Genomic DNA, 21,711 nt, shown 5'->3' with positions numbered 1-21,711 from the left:
ATAACGCCATGCCTTCCTGTGACATCATAGTGTATATTCTGCCTTGTAATTTTAAAATCAGATTATTCAGCCATGCCAAAAAGCCTACGAACAGTAGCAACCATCGATTTTATATTGTAGACCCAATTCGGTCAACATAAATATTTTAAAGCAGTCAATACTGCAGTGGTGCATGAAAGTATATTGAGTGACAGATCAAGAAAGGAGTGTCTGTGCATGTGTGCCTGCGATATAAACCGTACATTAAATGACTCTGCAGTCCTCAGTCTCATTCTGCTGCTAACTTAATTACTCAGCAGAGTACAAGCTCTTTATCACAGTAAAACAAATTTAAGAAAATTGCAAATCTTAAGCAGTCACTTGCTCATGTGTTGCTCTCATTACTTGCATTTGTCAACTCAATGTCAAGACATCCAGTGTATATTCATATGGAAGTGTTTCACTGTCATTAAGACTTGTGCTGCATGTGGCCGCTGTCTTTGTTAAGTTGTAATTAGAGTTGAGAAATCAGTTAAATATTTGTGTTCACATAACAGCTCCTTTTCCTCAGATGGCGATATTATCACAGCAAGTGCCAACAATGTTCCTGCACTACTGAGACACTCACAGTCACATTTCTCTCACTTCACACTGACATGTATTCATTTCCTGGAAATTGATCCCAACCGTAGACATCACATGTTCAATCATATTTCTGACCCTAACCATAACCTCACGCAAAGCAGACCCCTCTCAATGTGACTGTACACACAGATCTCATGTACCCTCTGTACACGCATAGTATTTTTATTGTTTAGACGTTAAATATAGACAAAAACAAAAAGCTTATTGTTAACTGACGTAATAATTCTCTACAAATTAGCACAACATAATGTAAATGCATAAATTATTTATCCTAATAATTGTTGTGGAGACAGTTTCAATAGGCATTAATGTTGCATCTGCAATATCAGACTGTCCATTCCTTTATTAAAGGTGTTTTCAGCAGTAAAATATCTATAAAGCTTCCTTTTTTTGTTTACATAAATTGTAATTGAGGCATGGCTGCATTTAGGGTACTTGACCTCTAACAAGAGATAATCCAATCAGTGCTCTGTCCAGTCAGGTGTTCGATGAGAAGTAGGTTCTAAAGTTACATCATATCCATTTATGTAGTGGGTGGAGCTAGTGTGGGTGTTTTAGTGTTTTAGACAGCAAGCTGTTGTCACTGTGGCCACATCTTTCAAATCAGCAACTCACATCTCTGATCCTACCAACCTGTAAATCTGCTGCCATTCAACAAACACAATCTCATCATGCAGCTGCACACAGATCAGATCAGCTTAAAATGGAGGAAATGGTTAGATCAGCTCCTACTTGAATCAGCAAACAGTTACATAATCAGTACAAAATATAAGCTCCTTTAACTACATTTTTAAAAAGGAAATGTTAACTGTATCATCTACTTACAGCCACCTGACATTACTAGAAACAACAACATGTAAAGATTAATGGACAGGATCGTTGCTATAGGAGCCAAGAGAATGGCAAAGATTGTAGCAGATGGGAAAAGCTTGCCGCATAACCTATAAGAGACCCATGTATATGACAACCTACATGAGATTAATGTAACCTAACTACAACTGGAAAAATAGAATGAAAAAGAAATGCTTTGATATGGGACACAGTCTGGTTTTAGCTGGGTGGGATGCAGGGCATGCACCATTTACAGGTTGGCAGACAATCGAAGAGACAAACAACCATTCACACCAATTAACTCCTATGGGCAGGTTAAAGCCCCCCTTTCATCCAATTATCAGTTTATTAACTAATTAAAGTTGCTGGAAAAATCCCACACATGCACAGGGAAAAAATAAACGGGCTTCTGCTCAACACGAAATAACAGCAAACCCATTAGAGTCCAGTTGGTCTGAACTTGGTGATTCCCTCTGAACCCTGCACACAAAAGGGGCATAAAACTGCTTTGCTGGTGCAGGAATTGGTGACTTTTTGTATTTACTGCACCTTACTCTAAAAGAGGAAAATTATTTTTTTCTCTTTTTTTCCATAAAGACACCACAATTTGCTACATTTTATGTATACAAAAATATGTATTTTATGTATACTGTGACCTGTTAACAGTTTTTAGTCAAGAAAATGACATCAAATCCCCATTTCAAGCACAAATTTTCAAGATTGTTAAAGAGGATCACCTGTTGCCATAGCAACAGAGGCTCACCGCGCGCTGGGATGCTGATTATCTCGTTTATGGCCCTCTAAGGTATCTGCCTCATGCATAGTAACAGGTTTATCTTCAAACACTGCAGAGGAGTTTTACTCAACACAAATACAACCAGTTATTTTTGACTATTATCATTAGAACTCCAGTTTCTTTGTGTTTTTTGTATACAAACTGTATTTCCCAGCCACCCCTGCCTGTGTGTTTTTAGTCTGAAATATGAGATAGTAAAACACGTTGGTCAGTCAGACCATTACAGGCAGCACACACCACTATAAGACAACTAAATGAGCCATGAGTCAGACTCTGTTTACCTAATAAAGCAGAAATGCCCCATAATAGCTCCAAGCTTGAAGCTACAAAACTCTGCTATACTCTTCTTATGTTAAACTATATATCCAATCCTCACCACTTTAAAAATAAATGTAGGAACATCTGTAAGATCATCTGCAATGAAAAAAATAAACAAACAAAAAGATCTACATTGTCCTACTTCATTAAAACATCATTTGCTCATTGGTAATGCCTCCTCCTCATTCTAAAGAGGCTGTTTAATACAAGAGGATTGAAGAGGTCAATTGAGCTACAATTGGACTAAAGGTCAACATGAGCAAAGATTAGATTTATATAACCTCGATATTCAATATCTATAATGTCGGGAGGATAAGGCTTTTATTGGTTATTAATTGATTTTTACATCATTGTATTATTAATGTGCATAAATGCCACTGAGTTACATCTAGATATACATTTATCTGAATATTTTCATTTTTTATAACTTCTATATTGCTAGAAGAGATCAGCTTGTTTTTTTTTATCAACACTCACCTAAATATTCATTCATAATTTATTATGCCTCTTAAGCTGAGGTGTACATTTCTGAACAAATTACAGACAGCATTTAATTGTCTTTGCAAAACAACCTTTGCAAAATGTCAGCCACAAGTAACAGATTAGACAAAGACGATAAAAAAGCAACATGCATTCTCACTAATACACTGCAGAGGCATTTTTCTTTCTGTCACAGTCAATTGTACTAACCAGCTAACTGCTTTCTCCTCATTCTGACTGAGAGCCAGTGGGTGATCAGTGATCTTAAGTCCAGACAGGCCTTTGGGATACAAAAAAAAAACTTCTTCTTAAAGCCAGACATTAGTCAGCAGCTATTGACACAGCCAGAGTCACAGATTTGCATTCACTAATGGCCTGGTCTCATGGGGGCAAGTGTACGGCCCCTTTTTATAATAGTATTTCCCAAGGGTATAATATGGGATACACAGGCATGCATTAGAATGATTTTTCTTTCTAGAGATTGTCATTTGATAAAAAAAAAAAAGGTTTCACATGGTCAACTTCTAAACGTGCAAAACTACCACATCACAATCTGGAAGTTACAAGGTTACATTTTTTTACTGCAGAGTAGTTTCTGTCTCCTCCAAGGGGCTGAAAATGCCAGCAGTCTAGTATGACAACAGCTAGGAGGTACAAGACATCAGGAGGTCGAATCCAAGAGCACCCTGTAAAGTCAGCATGACATTGCCACTGGCTGTAATAAGGTCAGTTCTCAGCCTGTGCATTTGGAAATGCGACCTGCAGCTGAGACCTATAATGTCAACGATAATTCTTAATCACTGGCACAAAGTCAACCAGAGCCAGCAGAAAACACATGCACTCTTTGCTGTTTATAGTTCACTGCCCTGTGCAGTATGTAGGTGTATGGTGAAGAGGTGTATAGACTGCAAAGGAAATGTTGTGTTTTAAAAATCACCTTCAGCAATGAACTACTTTATTCCCAAACCACTGTTCTAGGGTAAACTCGGTCAGCAGAAACAAGGAGCGGTTTTCCCATCATGTAAATTTCAATGACTCAAAATAGAATCAGCTGAGAAACCAGGTGCTTGTTATTATTATATGTGTTTGTTTGTGTGAGGATGATGATGGAAATGTACAAGGCTCCATTTCTCCACCTGCTCACTCCCCTCCCCTGGCAGTGAGTAAATGCAAGCATGACAAACATCACACCTCAAAATGGGTGAAACATCACTTTATGTCACACACCTGACAACTGCACACAAACTAAAATGCCAAAACGTGGTTAGACAGTCTGTTGACACAATGTATTCTCGCTCATCACATATGGATGTTTAGTCAGGTTTCCTTCAGGTCATATTGCCCCCCTTTGTCTTCAACTTTTCAAAATGAAATTGCACTGCAACAATTGTGTTATGTAAGGTCATACAAAGACATGACAAAGGTCATGTTGTTAGAGCAGGGATGTATAGTGATGGCGGGTCACTCTTGCCCATAAGACTTGAGTTTTAGCTTTTTATACCTTAGTTTTGTTTCTACAGTGTAACACTGCAAAAAAAATTATTGGTTAAGTTAGTAAAAAGCTTCAGTTTGGGTGTTTGTGGCCTTTGTAACAAATCATACCCTATCTAAAATATGATTTACGAGAAAAACAGCAAGAGTGACGGCACACTGTTGCTGCAGTCTCAAGGCATTATTCTTGTAGCTTAGATTAAGATTAAGATTAAGAAACCTTTATTAGTCCCACAATGGGGAAATTGCATTTTAAATTATTTTAGAAAGGTCTAACTTACATTCTGCAATCCTACTTTGGACTTCATGGACATGGCCATAATTGCCACCTCTACTGTTGCTCATCAGTTAGCATGCTGTTGCTAAGGTTTTTTTTTTCTCCAAATGTTGCTACTTTTTGGTAATCGGTATCTTTTCAAGCATCAGCCAGTTAAATCACAAGATTTAGCTGTGAGGCATTGACATCTGACATTTACCATCAACAACTCCTCCCACTGTGAGTCACTTTAAAAAGTCAACAATCCAAACTAATCTCCTGATGGACACTTATGCAGGGATACACTGACTGGCATTTAAGCAGAAATGGCAATAGACATATTCAGTGGATAAATAGACAGATAAAGAAAAGAAGGCCAAAAAGAAAGAGTGAGGGAGACGCAGACAGATAGTATAGAGAGCAGAGGAAAGAGAGCAGATGCAGCCTGTGGGCTGAAAGTGCTGAATCACCACGTCTCTTCTTATTACTTCATTGCATTGTGAACCTGGAGCACTTTTTCTAGAGCCACACACAGAGTGCCCGTCATGATAAAAGACAGCAAGAGCCAGCAAAGGGGAAACGGAGAGGAAACATCCGTCATAGAGAGAAGGTGGGACAAACGGGACAGAGCATCACATAAACATCGGATGAAAACGATGAAAAGGAGATTTCCAGATCTTTTTCCTTTCTCTTCATTAATCCTTTCCTCTGTGCAGATATCACCTTGAAAGGCCCTGGAGGACGTCGTCTCTTCCCTTATCCATCTCAATGGCCTCAGGTCTGTTACATAATGACTACACAAGGCTACTCAAACACACACCCAGATTCTGAATTGCTTGAAATACACTATATTTTTCATCTTGCAGCTTTAATGCTGGACTCCCATTGCGGCCCTCTTGTAGCACAGTTGGAGAAACTCATCATAGTAGCACAGTCGATATTTGAGAGTGTAGAAAATAAGCCGTCACTTGCAGCAGGAGTCATGATACATGTGGTTGCTTATACAACAGCCTTCCAATCTTATTAGAGGGGATGTCATTTGGAGTTGTAGTCCATTTGTAGTTGTAGTCATACATGACTACTTTCTCTCAGTTTGCAATCCACTTAAATGTATATTTAATGCAAATTTTGACATTTTCAAGATGCAAAGGTGCTAGTGAGAAAAACAAGTTTTAGCACTAGAAGAAGTATCCTAGTCACACAGAACTAAAAGCAGACAGAGAAAAAATAAAATAAAAGCCCCTTTCCTACGAATGATTATCATTCATTACATTACAACAATGATGAATATATAAAAGGATGTTTAATCTAAGTTAATTGTAATTGACAGGTGGAAATGGCCGACACTAATTGCATGCCATTTCCTTTTAGTCTATCTATCTATCAATCTGCTCATTGTTGTTTGTAATTTAAGGATATGGATGTGAAATCGTCTTTGTGTTGAAAAAGGAACTTCTAAAAGACCAAAGCAACACTTAAAAAAAGTGTTTTGTTTGAAAGACGGGTTCTATTTAAAAAAAAAATTGCTTGTTTGGTATAGGGTCTAAATCAGGGTCAACAAAATAATCACCCATCGTGGACACCTTCACAATATAAACCACAAAAATCCACTAAATTGTGACTTCTGGCAGCAACAATATCCAATGTTTATGTTTGTGCTTTTCACAGTGTCAAGCTAACAAGATGTGTCCTCCTATGTAGGACTGACTGGAATATAGGGTCATTATAGAGGCAGTATATTCATTGTGATTTTCTGATCCCCCAGTTATATTAATATAAGTCTAAAGTCTGTTGTTTGCTGTGAAGAAATCAATAACATCTAGCAGAAAGGCTCTTTTGCCAAGATGCTTAAAGGAAATCGTGGACTGCAATCACAACCCCCCCCCACCCCTTTAGAAACTACAACATTAATATTTATGTTGAGCTCTCTGGATGAAAGATTGTTTACAAACCAAATTTGGAGGCTTTTCAAACAAAGGCCAGTGATGCAGTAAATTCAATGTATTACCACGATTATGTATGAAATTATATCACCTACTGATTTTGACCTTGTGCAACGAGTAACTTTGTTACAACATTTAAAAACTTTTCCTGGCAGATATTCAGGAATGCCAATTTTTTTTTCTACACAGACGACTTCCATTGACTGTATTATATAGCAGTTATTATAACCAAATTTGCATTGTGACAAGCCCATCTGGTCAGCAGCCACATATACTATGCACATCACTTGAAAGTAGTCATAACCCTTTTGGAATATTTCATAAAAAACATTCAATGCCTCCTTTTATGAATTGCTGAAGCTTCCTTCAGTGACATCATGTGTGGCAGCCAGCCAATCATAAGCCACCAAAACAGTCGCAGTGAGAGATACAGGATTACGTCGACTCAGTCACAGTGTAGTGGAATGTCATGCGTGCATCCACACATGCATAATGCACACATATAGAGATAATCCATAGTGTTGGAAATAAACTGTCCATTTGGAACCTCTAGTGTCCCTTATACTCAGTGGTACAGATAGTATTATGGCATGTAACCTATTGTCCATTTGCCCCTCGGCTCTCATATCATATACAACAGCAAGACCCAATACAGGAACGTATTCAGCTATGAATATGCATTTCCATTTTCAAGTTCACAATAAAAGACACACACATTCAACTCAAAGTCACTTTCAGCTTTCTGCGGAGCTCTTCAGATTCAGAAGCTACCCATCGTTTTTTCCTATTTCCAGACTTCTTGATCATATTGGCCTCAAAAGTTTTTCCCCATATTTTTAACTTTGGATGCAGTAAAAATCAAGGTCCACTTATATTATCTTCTTCACCGCAGTAAAACGCATTCCGTTTTATGTGGTACAAAACGATAATTGCCATATGTCAGCACTGCAGATCATCTATTAAAATGAAAAGGTCAGAAGTGTCTCTCATGCAGCTGACATCAGTACAAGGCTTAAGAGATTGAACTACACCTCGATAATCCTGGCACACGGTCATAAAATGCATCAACAACATCAACACAAAAAACATTTATAGCCTGAAAATGTGATTTGCAGGGACATAAGGCAGTGAATTGGATAGCAACATTATTACAGAGCCGAGGGCTCACATTTCACTGGCAGAAGACGATGTTTTATTCAGAGCTACACACTCTTGTATGACAGTGTATGATGTATGAGTTGATAGTGTAGGGATTATATCCTGTTAGCCAACTTGTGCTGTCAAGGGATGGAAACACTTGCTCATAGAGCAGCTCTAACAATCACCTACATTAACATAGGAGCACACACAAACAGCATCCAAAGACAAAAACACAAGAAAAGGAAGAGACAGGTGACAGTGCTGGATGGTGGGATGTGTGAATCCAAACCCCAGAGAAAATCTGTCCTGTCTGTTTAGATTAGAGGAGCAGTTTCTATTTTAGGAGCAGCTTCAGTGAGAGAACAAAATACATGTTACCACAAAGGCACTGACTGAACCCAAAGATCAGAATAAGGCAGAAACCTGAATTCAGTGAGTGGAGCCATTTAATTGGACCACGTGGACCATTTATTTATTTGAGCTGTCAGCATTGGGCCAAACCACCCACGCTTAATTTAGCTATTTTACATCAAATCATGTTCTTCCTGGCTGATTGTGAATCCAATATTTTTGATGCCAAATCTGAAGATCTTCCAAGAACTCACAGTGTGAGCCTATTTCTTAAGGGTCAGTAAGATTCCAGTTTCTTACAGCAAGATATTCAACATAATCGCCAGCTCCATCAGTTTCCAATCAGACATTTGGACAACCCGTGATTAAAGTTGCTAGCATCTAAACACTCACCACTCATGCTGGGGCTCATCAATAACCAGCAAAATCTTGAACTTCTTGGAGAGGGAAGGAGAGGGAGCCGACTGCTCCACGAACCCAGCAGCGGATGCAGCCGTCTGTTTGACCACGTTGGTGATGGAGCTGAAGGAGCTGAAGAAGCCAGAGGAACCACCCGAGGACTGGGCCTGTTGAGATTGCTGAGACTGCTGGGATGGACGTCGCTCTTGGGCTGCAGGGGAGCTGGCAGGAGCCTGGGTTGGTGTTGGAGCCTTAGTCGGGGACTGGGCAGGAGCTGCACCCGGCTGGGTGGAAGGAGAGGAGGCAGTGGGGGGAGGAGGAGCAGGTGGGTCAGTCCTTTGGAGGTCTGACATGTAGCCATTGGGTAGGTTGGACATGAAGCTGCTGTCCGAGAGACGACGTCGGAGGAAGTTCATGATTGCGGTCAAAAGGTGGGTCTCTCAGTTGGCTGGTTAGTTTCTCTCTTGACTTCCTGGCTGAATGGAGTAAAAGCAGAGAGGTAGAGGCAGGATTAACCAGAGGTTAGATGAATGACAGAGATCAAGTCAGTCCAAATGATCAAGCGATGTGTGATGGAGAGCTGCTTCTATGTTGGAAGAATGGAGAGCAAGAAGGAAGGAAAGGATAGGTAAAGCAATGGATACAGCTCTGGTCCTCTCTTCAAAAGACAGCTCTCCAAAGTGCTGCTAAGCCAGTGGAACAGCGCGTGTGTATGTGGTGTTCCTCCTCCTGAGCCTCACGCCTCCTCACAAATGCGTGTGTGTGACGTGTGAGGGTGTGTGTGTGTGTGTGTGTGTCTGAGAGAGAGAGACAGAGGTATGGTGTCGCCCCCTTTGGTAAGGTGCTGGTGCTCTCCCCTTCTCTACTCTGCCTTCCTGCTTCCTGAGCTGCTGCAAGCTGAATGCACTCAAGAGATGATGCTCTCTCTGCTTATCTCACCCTTTCACTCACGCTCCCTCTGCCCTTTCCCTCTCGCTCACTCTCTCTCTTTCACTCGGCATGCTCACTGGCTGGCTCTCCCCCTCCCCCTTTCCGCCTCTTCCTCCTCCTCCCTCCTGTCATCATCCTCCTACATCATAGACTACATTTGTGTCGTGCTGCAGCCTTGTAGCGATGTGTGCCGTGTGCAACCAGTGGAAGGGGTTTCCTGCAAGCGTGCATGAGGTGGAGTTCACAGATGGAAACACCATCCACCTCTGTAAAAGCCCCACCTTCTTTTCTTCTCTCCACCATCTTTCTACTTCAGCACTGACAGCAATGTCACGCCATTGTGTGCGATACACTTCCCAGGAAGCATTTCACTGTTAAAAGCATGTGGCATAATGGAGGGCAGGGATGTTTTGTAGTTTAAACCACTATAGTGAAGAAGCCATTTCTCTCACGTGCTTCCATGTTGTCCTTGTCTCTCTCCCTTCTGTGTGCCTGTTTCTTCTCTCTGTCTAGGTCTTTATGGTAGTGATTTTTTTCATCTGAATAAAGTGTATAAGAAAAGGGTGTCATGTGGTGAACAGATTGCAAAGCCCCTTGAGGCAAATTTGTGATAAAACTGACTTGACTGGACTTGCAGAGGTCATGGAGGAAAACAGAAGTATAGAAATTCATCTCTCTGCAGCTTCTATTGACAAATCTATTTGCAACTGTGTCCTATCATCTAAGAAAGCAGCGCTTGCAGTAAAAATGATTACCTACAGCGGCATTGCATCATCATCAAGTAGCAACTATCACCAGGTCAATAAATTGAATATTTCTGTGATTATTATAGCTGTATATGCAGTAAATCCATCGAAAAACATTGATGACCAAAGAAAACAAATGCACACCACGTTCACAAACTCAACAATCCGCTCTCTGGGCTTATCTCTTTTGCTTTCTTCATTCCTAAACAAATATCTCCTGCCTGGCTTCATCATACAGACATTATTTCAGGGTACAAGAAGAGCACGATTCCTAAAATGCCTTCGGCAGCAGCAGTAGCAGTCTGAGTCTGCACTGTTTACTGCTCCAAGCTTAACTTCAAAAAACAGCCTGAAGATGACAGGACGGAGAGGGAGTAAGAAGATTATTCAAGCGAGAAGAAAATCCCACACACGTCGGAGCCACATTACGGAGCATGGCGTTAAAAGCATTAAAAAGACTGCAGCATAAGGAATAAATACAGCTACAGTACAGCACCTACAGACTGTCCTTAGACTTCTTAAGGGATGCAAAGCAGATTCAATAATTTAGCTTACCATTAAGCCTATTTATAAGAAGTGACTTTTCCTTCAACGTCTACACAAAAGTCACAACTTTCATTATGATGTGGGCACTGATACTGATCTCAATTGATGGTAATGTATTCCTTGACCTTTGTGGCATTGAAAGGTTGTTTTTCAGCTGCAGACTAAATTACTCACATGGCCACATCTTACTTCTTTGAACTATGAGATATAGATTTATATATTTTTTTGTTTTTTTATAAATTGTAGCAATTTGCAAGCAAGTAGTGAGCGCCATTTAGATACTGCTACACATTTGACCAGCACTCAGCTTTCAGATCCATTATGTACAATTGGACATAATATCCACTGAGCTGTGGCTTTTTAGATTCACACCAGTGTCTCCTGACTGTCAAAGTGTCAAAGTGATGTGCAGCGTGAGATGAACCTGTTTTGATCAAAGGGATTAGTCTTTTTTTTTTTCTTTTTAATTAATAAACAGATGTGTTTGGATTTTTTTTTTGCATAACATGCAAGATGCACATTAGTAACAAGTCATAATGAGTCAGACCCATAAAGGGGGCTGTGTTTAGTCAACCAGAAGAGAGCCAGAGTGAGTCACGTAGCTGCAGTGTGAACTGTAGCGACATCCTAAGCTCATCCTGGCCTACATGTTTCATGACACACATACACAACACATAACACATGTCCAAACAGCCATTATATAATACATGTGTGTGCATGAAATTATGCAGGCAACACATACAAAGCAAACACTGCATGGATAGACTTGGATTAAAGTTTTTGCCTGATCACTTACAAAGGCACACATAGTTTTGTTTCAACATTGCAGGGGAGATAACAGCTGGGTGTTGAACAACAGACTACTATTTGTTATTCCCATCAGGTCACCCTAACTGTGGTTCTGAGTACCACTACTGACACCTCTTCTCGAATGTGTCTAGGTGTTGAGTGCGATACAGCTATAGCAGGGAGGGAACAGACATCTGTTCAGCAGTGCTGCATTGGAGAAAGAACTGTAAGGATGTGCAAACATAGCAAGTCCACATTGCCTGCAGCATCTGTCAACACACACATGCTCAAATATATTGCAAGCATAGACTCAAATTCACAGTCTCACACGCACATACGCTACACAAAACACAGATACACATAGTCAGCCCTACTGTGTGCAAGCCAATATATGGCTCTGTGTTGTTTTTATTTTTGCTCTCCGCCTATGCAGAGTAAAGAATTCTAGGTAGTTTAATCAATGTGAGGCTTTGGACACAGTCCTTGACCCCTGACCCCCGCCCCCCCCCTTTTTTTAAATACAATCACATCAAAAAGGTTATTTAGTCCACAGTCAAATGACCAATAAAACATGAACCGGATTAGCCTTTTCAATTGTTTAGCATATTTTTGCACAGCACCATTGTAGCCTTTGTTACCACACATACACACACACAAAGCCAGTGGAAAAATGTGGGTAATTAAATGCAATATTTTGCACCAGGGAATGAATGTGATTATGTTTAACGCCCATTCATTCAGGGAAAAATTATTTATGTAAGTGTAGTTCGTCAGTAGACAGCAAAGAATACTGAAGTATGGAATAGTATGAAACTTGAATGCATATATTTTATATATGGCTTTATTGTAGTTTAGACTACAAAAACACATGTACTCCTTGCACATCGGGTATTGACAGGAGGTGTTCATGACATGGTGCAATGCATTCTACAGCCTGAGGACAGGATCGTCACAACTGCAAACTCCAACGCTTTAATTAATTAATCAACTGTGCATTATTTCATTAATTATTGGCATTTAAAATCCAAGTATGTGACAGGAAATCTAATACTGAAGAATGAAACTTCACCCTGCAGCATCAGATGCACTAATAAGTTAATTAAAACACAGGGGGCAACCCTTGTAGGACAAAGTAATGATAAAGTTACAGTCTAGTATTGTTTTAACACATGGGCTAAAGGCAAGCCATCAGACAAGCCACCTTGAGGTCTTGAAAGTAAAAATGTGATATGATGTTATGACCATAGAGGCTATGACAGCTGAAGCAACAAACATTTAATGTCCAAACAGGATTTGAACCTACTTCAGGAAATGTTTGTAGATTTAGTAAAGTTATTATGAGCACAACACACACACACAAATAACTGATTGTACAGAGTGTTCTGTAGTGCCAAAGAGACTAAAGACTAAGGCTTAAATGTACCGTGTATTTTAGGCACAACATAATTTCAAGATTCAAACATACCATGGCAACAAGTACAACAAATGTTGGCTCTGTGAGGAGAACAACATAAGGAGCAGCACAATAATAAACATACTGTAATACATACTTGAACTTACATGATGTTTTGCTCCCCGATTTCTTCCTGTGCTGAAAGCCTCTCTTGTGCATCTAGCTGGACTCTGCCTGGACATCTTCACCTGTCTTTTCCTGTCTGAAGAAGGATTGGGATTATTGCTTTAGAAATGATGAAAAATATCAACACTAGTGTAAGAAGTATCAAGATATTTTACTTAAATAAGAGTAATAATTCTACAATTCAAAGTCCTACATTCCACAATTCTGCAAAATAAATGAACATATAAACAAAATGTACTTATAAGTCTTGCAACTGCAGACTGCGTTTTGCTTGCAGATTATAGAAAAGGCTCTACTCTTTGGATTAGCTTTTCACAAAGGCTGCAGAGACCTATTAAAGTCTGAGGAGCCATAAAATATTTTGCATATACATGTGTACTGTATGTTTTAACTATGTGTATTAAGGCCTTCAGCTGTAAAAACATACTGCAAAAGATCAGCTGTACTTTATCTTGGTAAATAAGGTAAGTGACCACTGCAAAGCATTTATGACATTTGTACCAAATAACATAGATATATATTTCCATCACTTAATATTTATATATTTTTATAACACTGCATCACACAGGTTGATTTGCAGTAGGTTGCAATGCTTGACATCACTGCATTAAATGGTTATAGTACATAGAATAAAAAATTAAATGAAAAATACTTTTGTTTGTAAAATGTTTGAAATGCACACCTCAGGCCTGAAATATAATATCACAAATGTCCTTTTAAGTTTAAATTTTTCTTGCCTTTGTCTCTCGTGCTGTGCATGTTGGCCTAATTCCTGTTTAGTGACACCGTAACCCTTCTGTGAGATAAAAGAACTAGCCTGTGTTTTTCTCCATGTGAAGGACTGGAGCAGCTACACAAGTGTGAGTGTATGTGTTTGTGTGTGCTTTTGTGTGCTTGTGTGTGTGTGTGTGTAGTTAATGCTGCATTTTCGTTTGATGTTCTATCTCTTGTCATGGGCAGCACCTGCAATCTCCATGGCAACTGGCGTGCAAGCGCTGAAAGGAATCTCTATCTGTGTTTGTACTCAGACCTGCACCGATCACTGTGACCTGAACATCTGAATCTATAATCTATGTGGGGTTTTTACCTTTCAAACATGTGGACATCTAAACTATTACTTGAGGACCAGTCAAAATCCAGGAGAAATAGTCTAAGTTGTATATCGTGTTATTGTTGGAGTAATTTGTGGAACAGAAGTATTGGATGGATCAGTTGAAAACGAGGAAATCAATATGCAATAATCACAAATATGGATTCATTTTAATTAGTTAACATTCTAGTCCCTGCAATCATTTTCACACAGATCCAGACACACACTGTGTGGGAAGAGTGAGGTGTGATGGGACAGTTCTCACTGTGGCCAGTTAGCTAATTGAATATAATCAATATGGCTCTTGCTCCACCACCTGCGTTCCTTTATTTTCCTTTAGTGCTTTCAGATTTACTGAAAACATTGTTTATGGCTGTGGAAATGCACAAAAAGATTAATCCTATGAGGCAGACATAATAGATTCACAAAATAAAACAACCACCCATATTAAAAAAATAGCTGCAGGCTACCAGAATGATCTAAACATAAAAGTAGGATTGATGTAAATCTCTTGGGTTGTCATCACAAAGGTTACTACAACATTTAACTTATAATGTGTTACAGAGTGAAAGTAGAAGAAATACCAAGGTGCTTCTCTGTCCCTGAATTAACAAGGCTCTTTAACACAGAGCGTGGGCTTTTTAGTCAGGATTCAGTGACCTTATCAGTGTTCATTTGGCTGAAATGATGGCTTGCAGCCATTGCAAAGAAGATAATATTTGTCCTCTTGACAGTCATATAATTATCTGCAGACTTATTGCAAACTGTCATGAATCTACATTCAATATTAATTCATTCAAATTGATGTGGGCCTAGAAGACTAGCAGCTAGTGTAATGGTGACAACTGATAATGGCCTTAAAAGACGATCATCTTCTACTGCTGCAGCTAAATTTCACACTGGCAGGTCTTTGGTTGTGAGTGCTGTTAAAAGTTTTTACACTGTCAGCGGGTAAATGCATGCTTTCATGCTGCAGGTGTAAACACGATATTCACTTTCACATGTATAATTGAATATTTCCTCAAGTTCCCAACACTCCTGCTGCCAGAAATGAAAGTGGAAGCAGCCACCTTTATCCTGTCAGTGTGATTATGTTCTCAGATTTTCTCACAACATGTCATGCAGCAATAATGTATCAGTGTACTCAGATACTCAGCAAAATGACTTGAGAAAAATAAATACATCATGTCAAAAGAGACTGGAAACTTTATAATATTACAAATAAAGGGCATTTATACTCCAGCAGCAATAATCCTTACCTAAGTTGTCTGGTTAGTTTATTGTAGAAAGCTCTTATTAGACTCCATTGGCTTTACTAGCTAGGTGTACCATACAAACCTTCTATTAGGTGCATTGCTGCTAACTTACAAAACACTGTGTAACCGTGTGGTAGCTTAGGTGACAACATACTTTGACAAAACACGACATTTACTCCACACCAATACAGCCAGACACACTTTTTGTTACTGGTACAGCTCACCATCCACAAACAATTAGCATAACATCCCCACCTTCTCTAAGCGAAACCTGATAGAAAACCGCCCTCTGCTGGCTAAAACTAGAGCAGTTCAAATTTCCTCATCAATTTTCACGTAATAAACTGCAGCAGCGTGTAGAAATAGTCATTCTTGCACGTAAAGCACCTAAAATATCAACAATTAGAATGTTCAACGGAAGTTTAATGGATCCAGTTCCTTACCTTCCATCTCCGACTTCATTTCCCGTCATTCTCTGGGACAAGGCGGAAACTGTGACGTCTATTTTAGCGGACGCTGAGGCGCACGGCTGACCCAAAACAAACTGACCTGATGGAGAGGGTTTAACGATAAAATGAGTCGTGGAAATCTTATTCAAAATTTGTAATCGTGTTCAGTGACACGAACACATTGCCTGAAATGCCTCCTTTACTTTATGCGGCAGTTACTTCGTTTTATACGTTATTTAGTCTTTTATCCTAATTCTAAAGAACCTCGTGTCATTAGTAAACAGGTGTCGTAGCTAGTTCACAATGACTCTTCCTGCTTTGCACAACAGTGGCGTGCTTTACAGAAGAATTCTGTCACAGTTTCCTCAGGATATCAGTTTAGCGTTTGCCTACGGTTCTGGTGTTTTTAAACAGCATGGGACCAGCCAAGGTCAAATGGAGGTAAGAGCTGCCTTGTCCTAATCGGTTATCCCTGCGTTTGTACTTTGTTTTTATAGTTTCACAGTACAACTCTTTATATAGAGTTGCTACAAGAGCTTTTATCTTGCTCTATTTTCTGTACTGTATTCCATAGTCCATATTTTACATCTTACTTATAAAAGGTGCTTTTGTAGGAGCGTATTTTTTTGTACACAAGGAAGTGTTATTTGTGTCAACTCTTGTTCTTCACCCTCTTTCTCTTTCTTCTTCTTCTTATTTCTTCTGTAGGTTTTTGGTGCAGTGTATCTTCAGCATACATTGAGCATACATAGTTCCACATGCTTTCAGCTACAGAAACCATTCAAACATCATTCTGTTCAGCTCTTCAAGGACTAATAATCTTGTATTCAGATTTGTTCAAATATGTTTCATTTTCAAAATATCAATAAAAATTCAAAAGCCATTTAACATTGAAGTCTATGAGAGAGCCTTTCAACGAGGGTCATCTGCCAAATGTATCTCCTCCTACAAATTTCAAGCTACAGACTCCAGTTTTGTCTTAAAATGCTCACGATGTGCTGCTCTATCAAACTTGTATTCAGAATTCCGAAACGTTTCCGCCACCAGGCTCTCAAGGTTGGAGTGGTTTTTGAGGTCTCCTCTGCTGTTACCATGGTGACAGGCTGACACACAGAGGCATACAAAGCAGCCATATTTGTATATCTTTATCAGACTTTAAGCATTATATGTGTCATATTGATGATCCTTCAGCTGTATACTACTTTTCCACATTGAAATCACACAGCCTGTGCTTCTTATAATCTTATGGTATTATTCCACCCTCAGACCTTTCATATGGTATATTCACAGGCTATTCTTTAAGGTCATGACTTCACACTGTTCTTGTCATCAGCTGTTTCTTTTTCATATCTTCCTGATATTCAAAGATTTTCTACTTTTCAAAATAAGAGCTTCATCTTTTTAAATTCCTAACTGTGTTTCAGCAAATTAAATTCAGATTGCAGATTCTCCAGCAATTCAGAGCAATCCTTCACATCAGCATTCAAAGCAATGCTTCAGCTGCAGCAATCAAACTTGCATTTTCTCCAGGAAATGCTTTTCTAGTTTATAACTCCTGTACTCTTAATTCATTGCTTTAAAATCGATTGTGTTTATGTTTACCTCTAATGTATACAGAAGAACATGCTGGACTTTGTGTTTGCTGTGGATGATCCAGTGACATGGCATACCATGAATCTGCTGCAGAATCGTAAACATTATTCCATCCTGAAACTGCTGGGACCCACGAAGATCAGCTCCATACAAAATGAATATGGGGCCTCTGTATACTACAACACACTGGTTCCTGTGGATGACAAGGTACATCACCAGATTGACTGTGCTATCTGTATTCATCATTCACACTGTTTTTGTTTTGTCACAGCTTTAACTTCTTCAATACACATTCTCCTGTTCATAGATAATCAAATATGGAGTGATCAGTACAGGGTCTCTGATTGACGACCTACTGCACTGGAAAACTATGTATATTGCTGGACGCCTCCACAAACCGGTGAGTAACAGTAAATTTGTCAGACAAACTGGATTGTATCAAGCCTTTCATTGTACAGCTATCACACTAAGTGCAGTCAACGCAGGCAATTTATGCTTGATATTATATATAAATGGTTTTAGAAATACCAGGTTTAATCATGAATTTCTATTAGAAATGACTGCATGTGTTTCTCCCTGCAGGTGAAAATGCTCGTGCAGAGTGAAAATGGGAAGCTTCGTGCTGCTCTGGTAGCCAATCTGAAGAGTGCTGTTACAGCATCTTTCCTAATGCTGCCAGAGAGCTTCAGTGAGGAAGACCTTTTCCTGCAGATAGCTGGTCTTTCTTATGCTGGTAAGCACTTTTTGAACTATGAAATTCTATTAATCACACACAACACACAACAAGTTTTGTAAACATCAGTTGTTAGTCAGATATTAGGAGATTTAAGAGCAACACTGTAACCTGTATAGACATGGTATACTCTGGACATGCTTACTCTCTGCAGTGAGCTAGCTGGAACTTATCAGGTTAATTTTTTCTGATGCAATGAAGTGAAATAAAAAGAGGGGTAGAGTAAAGCTGAGCAAGCTAATGAGTGCTTTACCACAACAGGGAATTTTGCTCTGATCATCGGAAGGTATTTAATATCTGCGAACTGTGATGCGTATTACAGCATATTGTTTTCACTTAGATTAGCTGTTTTGTTCCTACTTGGTCTGTCTGACTGTTAAAAAAATGCTGTGTCCTTCTGTAGGGGATTTTAGGATGGTGATCGGAGAAGATAAATCCAAGGTGGCCAATCTTGTCAAAGATAACATTCAGCATTTCAGGATTCTCTACAGCAACATCTTGCGGGACTGTCCTCAAGTAGTCTACAAACCTCAACAAGGGAAACTTGAGGTATGTAATGGTAAACACACAAAAAACATACATGCCATTAAAAGGCCAGTATTAAAAGTGCCTTTTATGTTTTGTTTGATGAGCAGAAGTTTATCGTTGATAACAATGTACTGATTTATTAGTTTATAAATGTGTCTGACCCATCAGACGAGGCCTCAATATTTTGATTGTCTGTTTTGCTTTCCTGTAGGTTGATAAAAGCCCAGAAGGCCAGTTTGTCCAGCTGATGGCTTTACCCCGCACTCTACAGCAAAGGATTACAAAGCTGGTGGATCCTCCAGGGAAAAACAGAGACGTGGAGGAGGTCCTGCTGCAGGTGGCTCAGGACCCTGACTGTGGATCGGTTGTGCAACAAGGTACAGAGGAAAGTTGCAGTGGAAATGCTGACCTGTTTACTGAGTCATATTTGTATAAATAGAAAAGCTTAAGGACAATGTCTTATAGTTCCAACCTTCATCATCACACCTATAGTTGCATGTTTGTGTTTCTCCTCAGGTATCTCATCTATTGTGAAGTCCTCCAGTATAACACAGAGTATCAAAGGCATTGCTACAGCTGGTAAGAATTCTTTAATGTATTATGCATTTTCTTGTTGTGTTAGTGTAGTTTTGATGCAGTACTACAGTACTATTTGCTTTCAACCTAGATTAACACAACTTCAGATCCTGTCTTTTGCCTCATTGTAATGGTTATGGATAGCATGCTAACCTGGTTAGCACTTACTGATTGGTTCTGTGTTAACTGCTACTGTATTCACCGCTGATATGGGTCACATGGTGGTTGACAGTATTAAAAGCTCAAGGCTAACATACAGTTAATACTTCACAACAGGAAAATAGGAAACGGCTAACCTGGCTTTGTTTAAATGGAACAAAAACAAAACAAAAACATACAAAGCATATGAGAGCACAGCCACTTGTTTTAGCTAAGTCATCAAGAGTGTATCTATATACTAATATCCCAACATGTCAAATCAGTTCACTTTGGAAAAGCTACATATCTCCGTTGACTACGTTTTAACCCCTTCCCCTCAGGCTTGTGGAAGACAGTGTCATACAGCTCAAAAAAACTGACGAAGATGTGGAAGGGCTGGAGGAGGAAACCATCTGTCTCACAGATGTCTTGATCCTGTCTGTCTACCATCCTTTGATTTTTCTCCTGTTACCCAGACACATTGTGTCTCGCACTATAACACCCTACACCTAGTCTCTATGAATGCAGTGACCGTGACCACGAATAAGGCTGTGTGAATAGTTTGAACAATCTCTGCCCTCTTTCATTAAATTTATAAAACCCGTAGAATAAAAGGTGACATTTCCTGAGTCACACTGAATTATGTCTGACATTTAATAGCACTACAGATTGGGCTTTTCTCAATGATGACTCATGAGGTACTGCTGAATGGGGCGACATTTGAAGCTAGCCATAGTGAAAAAACAACAACAACACAAAATGTATATGAACGCAGGAGAAAACACGCACCTCGCCGTCAGATCTGTGTGTTGAGATGTCATTTTTAGTTGTAATCATGCCAGTGTGTGTCTTGTTTTTGTTTTTCAGAACTGTGTTTTTATGTGTAAAAGGTTCTGATAGTGTGCAGCTCTGTACACTTCTCATTGTCGCCAAAGACTGCAACCGATCTTGTCAGTATTGAGTCACTTTATTCATTGGTTTGTCATGAACCAATCATGCTGAAGATTACCTGGATGTGTTCACACTGGCTACAAGACATGGGTTTAATAAACCTTTTAATATAACAGAATCAGTGGTGGTTTGATTAAGTTTAACTGGACAACAAAATCTAATTTTCTCTGTTTTCTTGTTGCTGGAAAACAATTCACAACATAGCTAACCTACATAACCCAGAAAGTGCAATGCAGTCGAAAGGCACTACCTGATACCGTCAGTGTTTTTATTTACCCTCCTTTGAATCCACTACTGCATCATGAGTCATGCATCAGTCATGGACAGTGAATCACCATATGGCTTGCTGTCTTTTTTTGCTGACCACACAGACTTTTTGGGCATATTTTTAACATTTTTATACATTTCCCACTGTGCATACTCCACTCCTTTACTATAAATGTAAACATTTTTGCATGTTCCACTTTTTTTCAGGCATAAAATGCTATAAGACTGTTAAAGACTAGTGTACAGCTATTTAATTTGTGATTAACAACAACAAAAATAACAGCAATAATCAATATTATTTTCTCTTTCATCTAATGCAACAGTGTCTCCTTATTACTACTTATTACTTACCTATTATTACTTATTTACATGTGTAAATAAAGGTTTAAATACTTCCTGCACCCTGCCTGAGAAGTAAAGTGTTGCTTTGCTGAAAGTTACTTTGTTGTTAGCTCTTCTCAATCACCCACTAAATGTTCCCTGAGTAACACACACGCACACACACACAGTGACAGCAGCCTATCCTTCAGAGGATGTGATGCAATGCTTCATTATCATAATGTATGCTGATATCACTGCCTCAGTCCTCCACCAATCAGCGCGCTCCACTTTCACCACCTGCTAGGAACTGAATTCCATCATTCCAGGCATTCCTGCTCCCCCCTCCCTCGCTTCTCCTCCTCCCTCCTCCTCCTCCTCCCTCCTCCTCCTCTTCCTCGTTTACAACCAAGTTAGTCCCGACCGCTCTGCTACTGTTGTATCTCCTCGTACAGCACCGTACGCGTCCCCGCGCATTCTTGTGTTTTTTATATATATATCTCTGTGGGAATATACATTTTGTTTTCATTTATTATTTTCGGGTGGACGTTATCATACTGGAAGATACCAAAGTGGCGCTTGAAGGAGGTATG

The 21,711-nt window shown here is 39.4% G+C and overlaps 3 protein-coding genes across 5 annotated transcripts in view; 2 read left to right on the top strand and 1 right to left on the bottom strand.

The window, feature by feature from the left end:
- syn2b (synapsin IIb) overlaps positions 1–16,088 on the bottom strand; it is a 65,796-nt gene extending 49,708 nt beyond the window's left edge. Inside the window, exons 1-3 of one of the 3 annotated variants that reach the window (XM_028405602.1) lie at positions 16,009–16,088; positions 13,191–13,295; positions 8,624–9,105 (exon numbers count right to left, since the gene is read on the bottom strand). In XM_028405602.1, the coding sequence (XP_028261403.1) occupies positions 8,624–9,045 (422 nt within the window). In that variant the 5' untranslated portion in view covers positions 9,046–9,105; positions 13,191–13,295; positions 16,009–16,088. Of the gene's footprint in view, positions 1–8,623; positions 9,447–13,190; positions 13,296–16,008 lie in introns of those variants that run through there. The other 2 variants (XM_028405600.1, XM_028405601.1) reach the window with 2 other exon arrangements.
- Positions 16,089–16,177: 89 nt separating this feature from the next.
- On the top strand, positions 16,178–20,651 carry tamm41 (TAM41 mitochondrial translocator assembly and maintenance homolog). The gene is made up of 8 exons (XM_028405603.1): positions 16,178–16,455; positions 17,632–17,814; positions 17,915–18,007; positions 18,190–18,340; positions 18,744–18,889; positions 19,080–19,245; positions 19,385–19,447; positions 19,924–20,651. The coding sequence occupies exons 1-8, from the start codon at positions 16,318–16,320 to the stop codon at positions 20,013–20,015; spliced, it is 1,032 nt and encodes a 343-aa protein (XP_028261404.1). The 5' UTR covers positions 16,178–16,317; the 3' UTR covers positions 20,016–20,651.
- Positions 20,652–21,553: 902 nt separating this feature from the next.
- vgll4b (vestigial-like family member 4b) overlaps positions 21,554–21,711 on the top strand; it is a 31,959-nt gene continuing 31,801 nt past the window's right edge. The window contains exon 1 of the mRNA XM_028406935.1: positions 21,554–21,706. The gene's annotated coding sequence lies outside the window, so the exon portion shown is untranslated. The remainder of the gene's footprint in view (positions 21,707–21,711) is intronic.

Source organism: Parambassis ranga, chromosome 5 (genome assembly GCF_900634625.1).
Source record: "Parambassis ranga chromosome 5, fParRan2.1, whole genome shotgun sequence".
Classification (NCBI taxonomy): domain Eukaryota; kingdom Metazoa; phylum Chordata; class Actinopteri; family Ambassidae; genus Parambassis; species Parambassis ranga.
The sequence above is the reverse complement of the archived record's forward strand: the minus strand, read 5'-3'. Positions and strand labels throughout refer to the sequence as shown.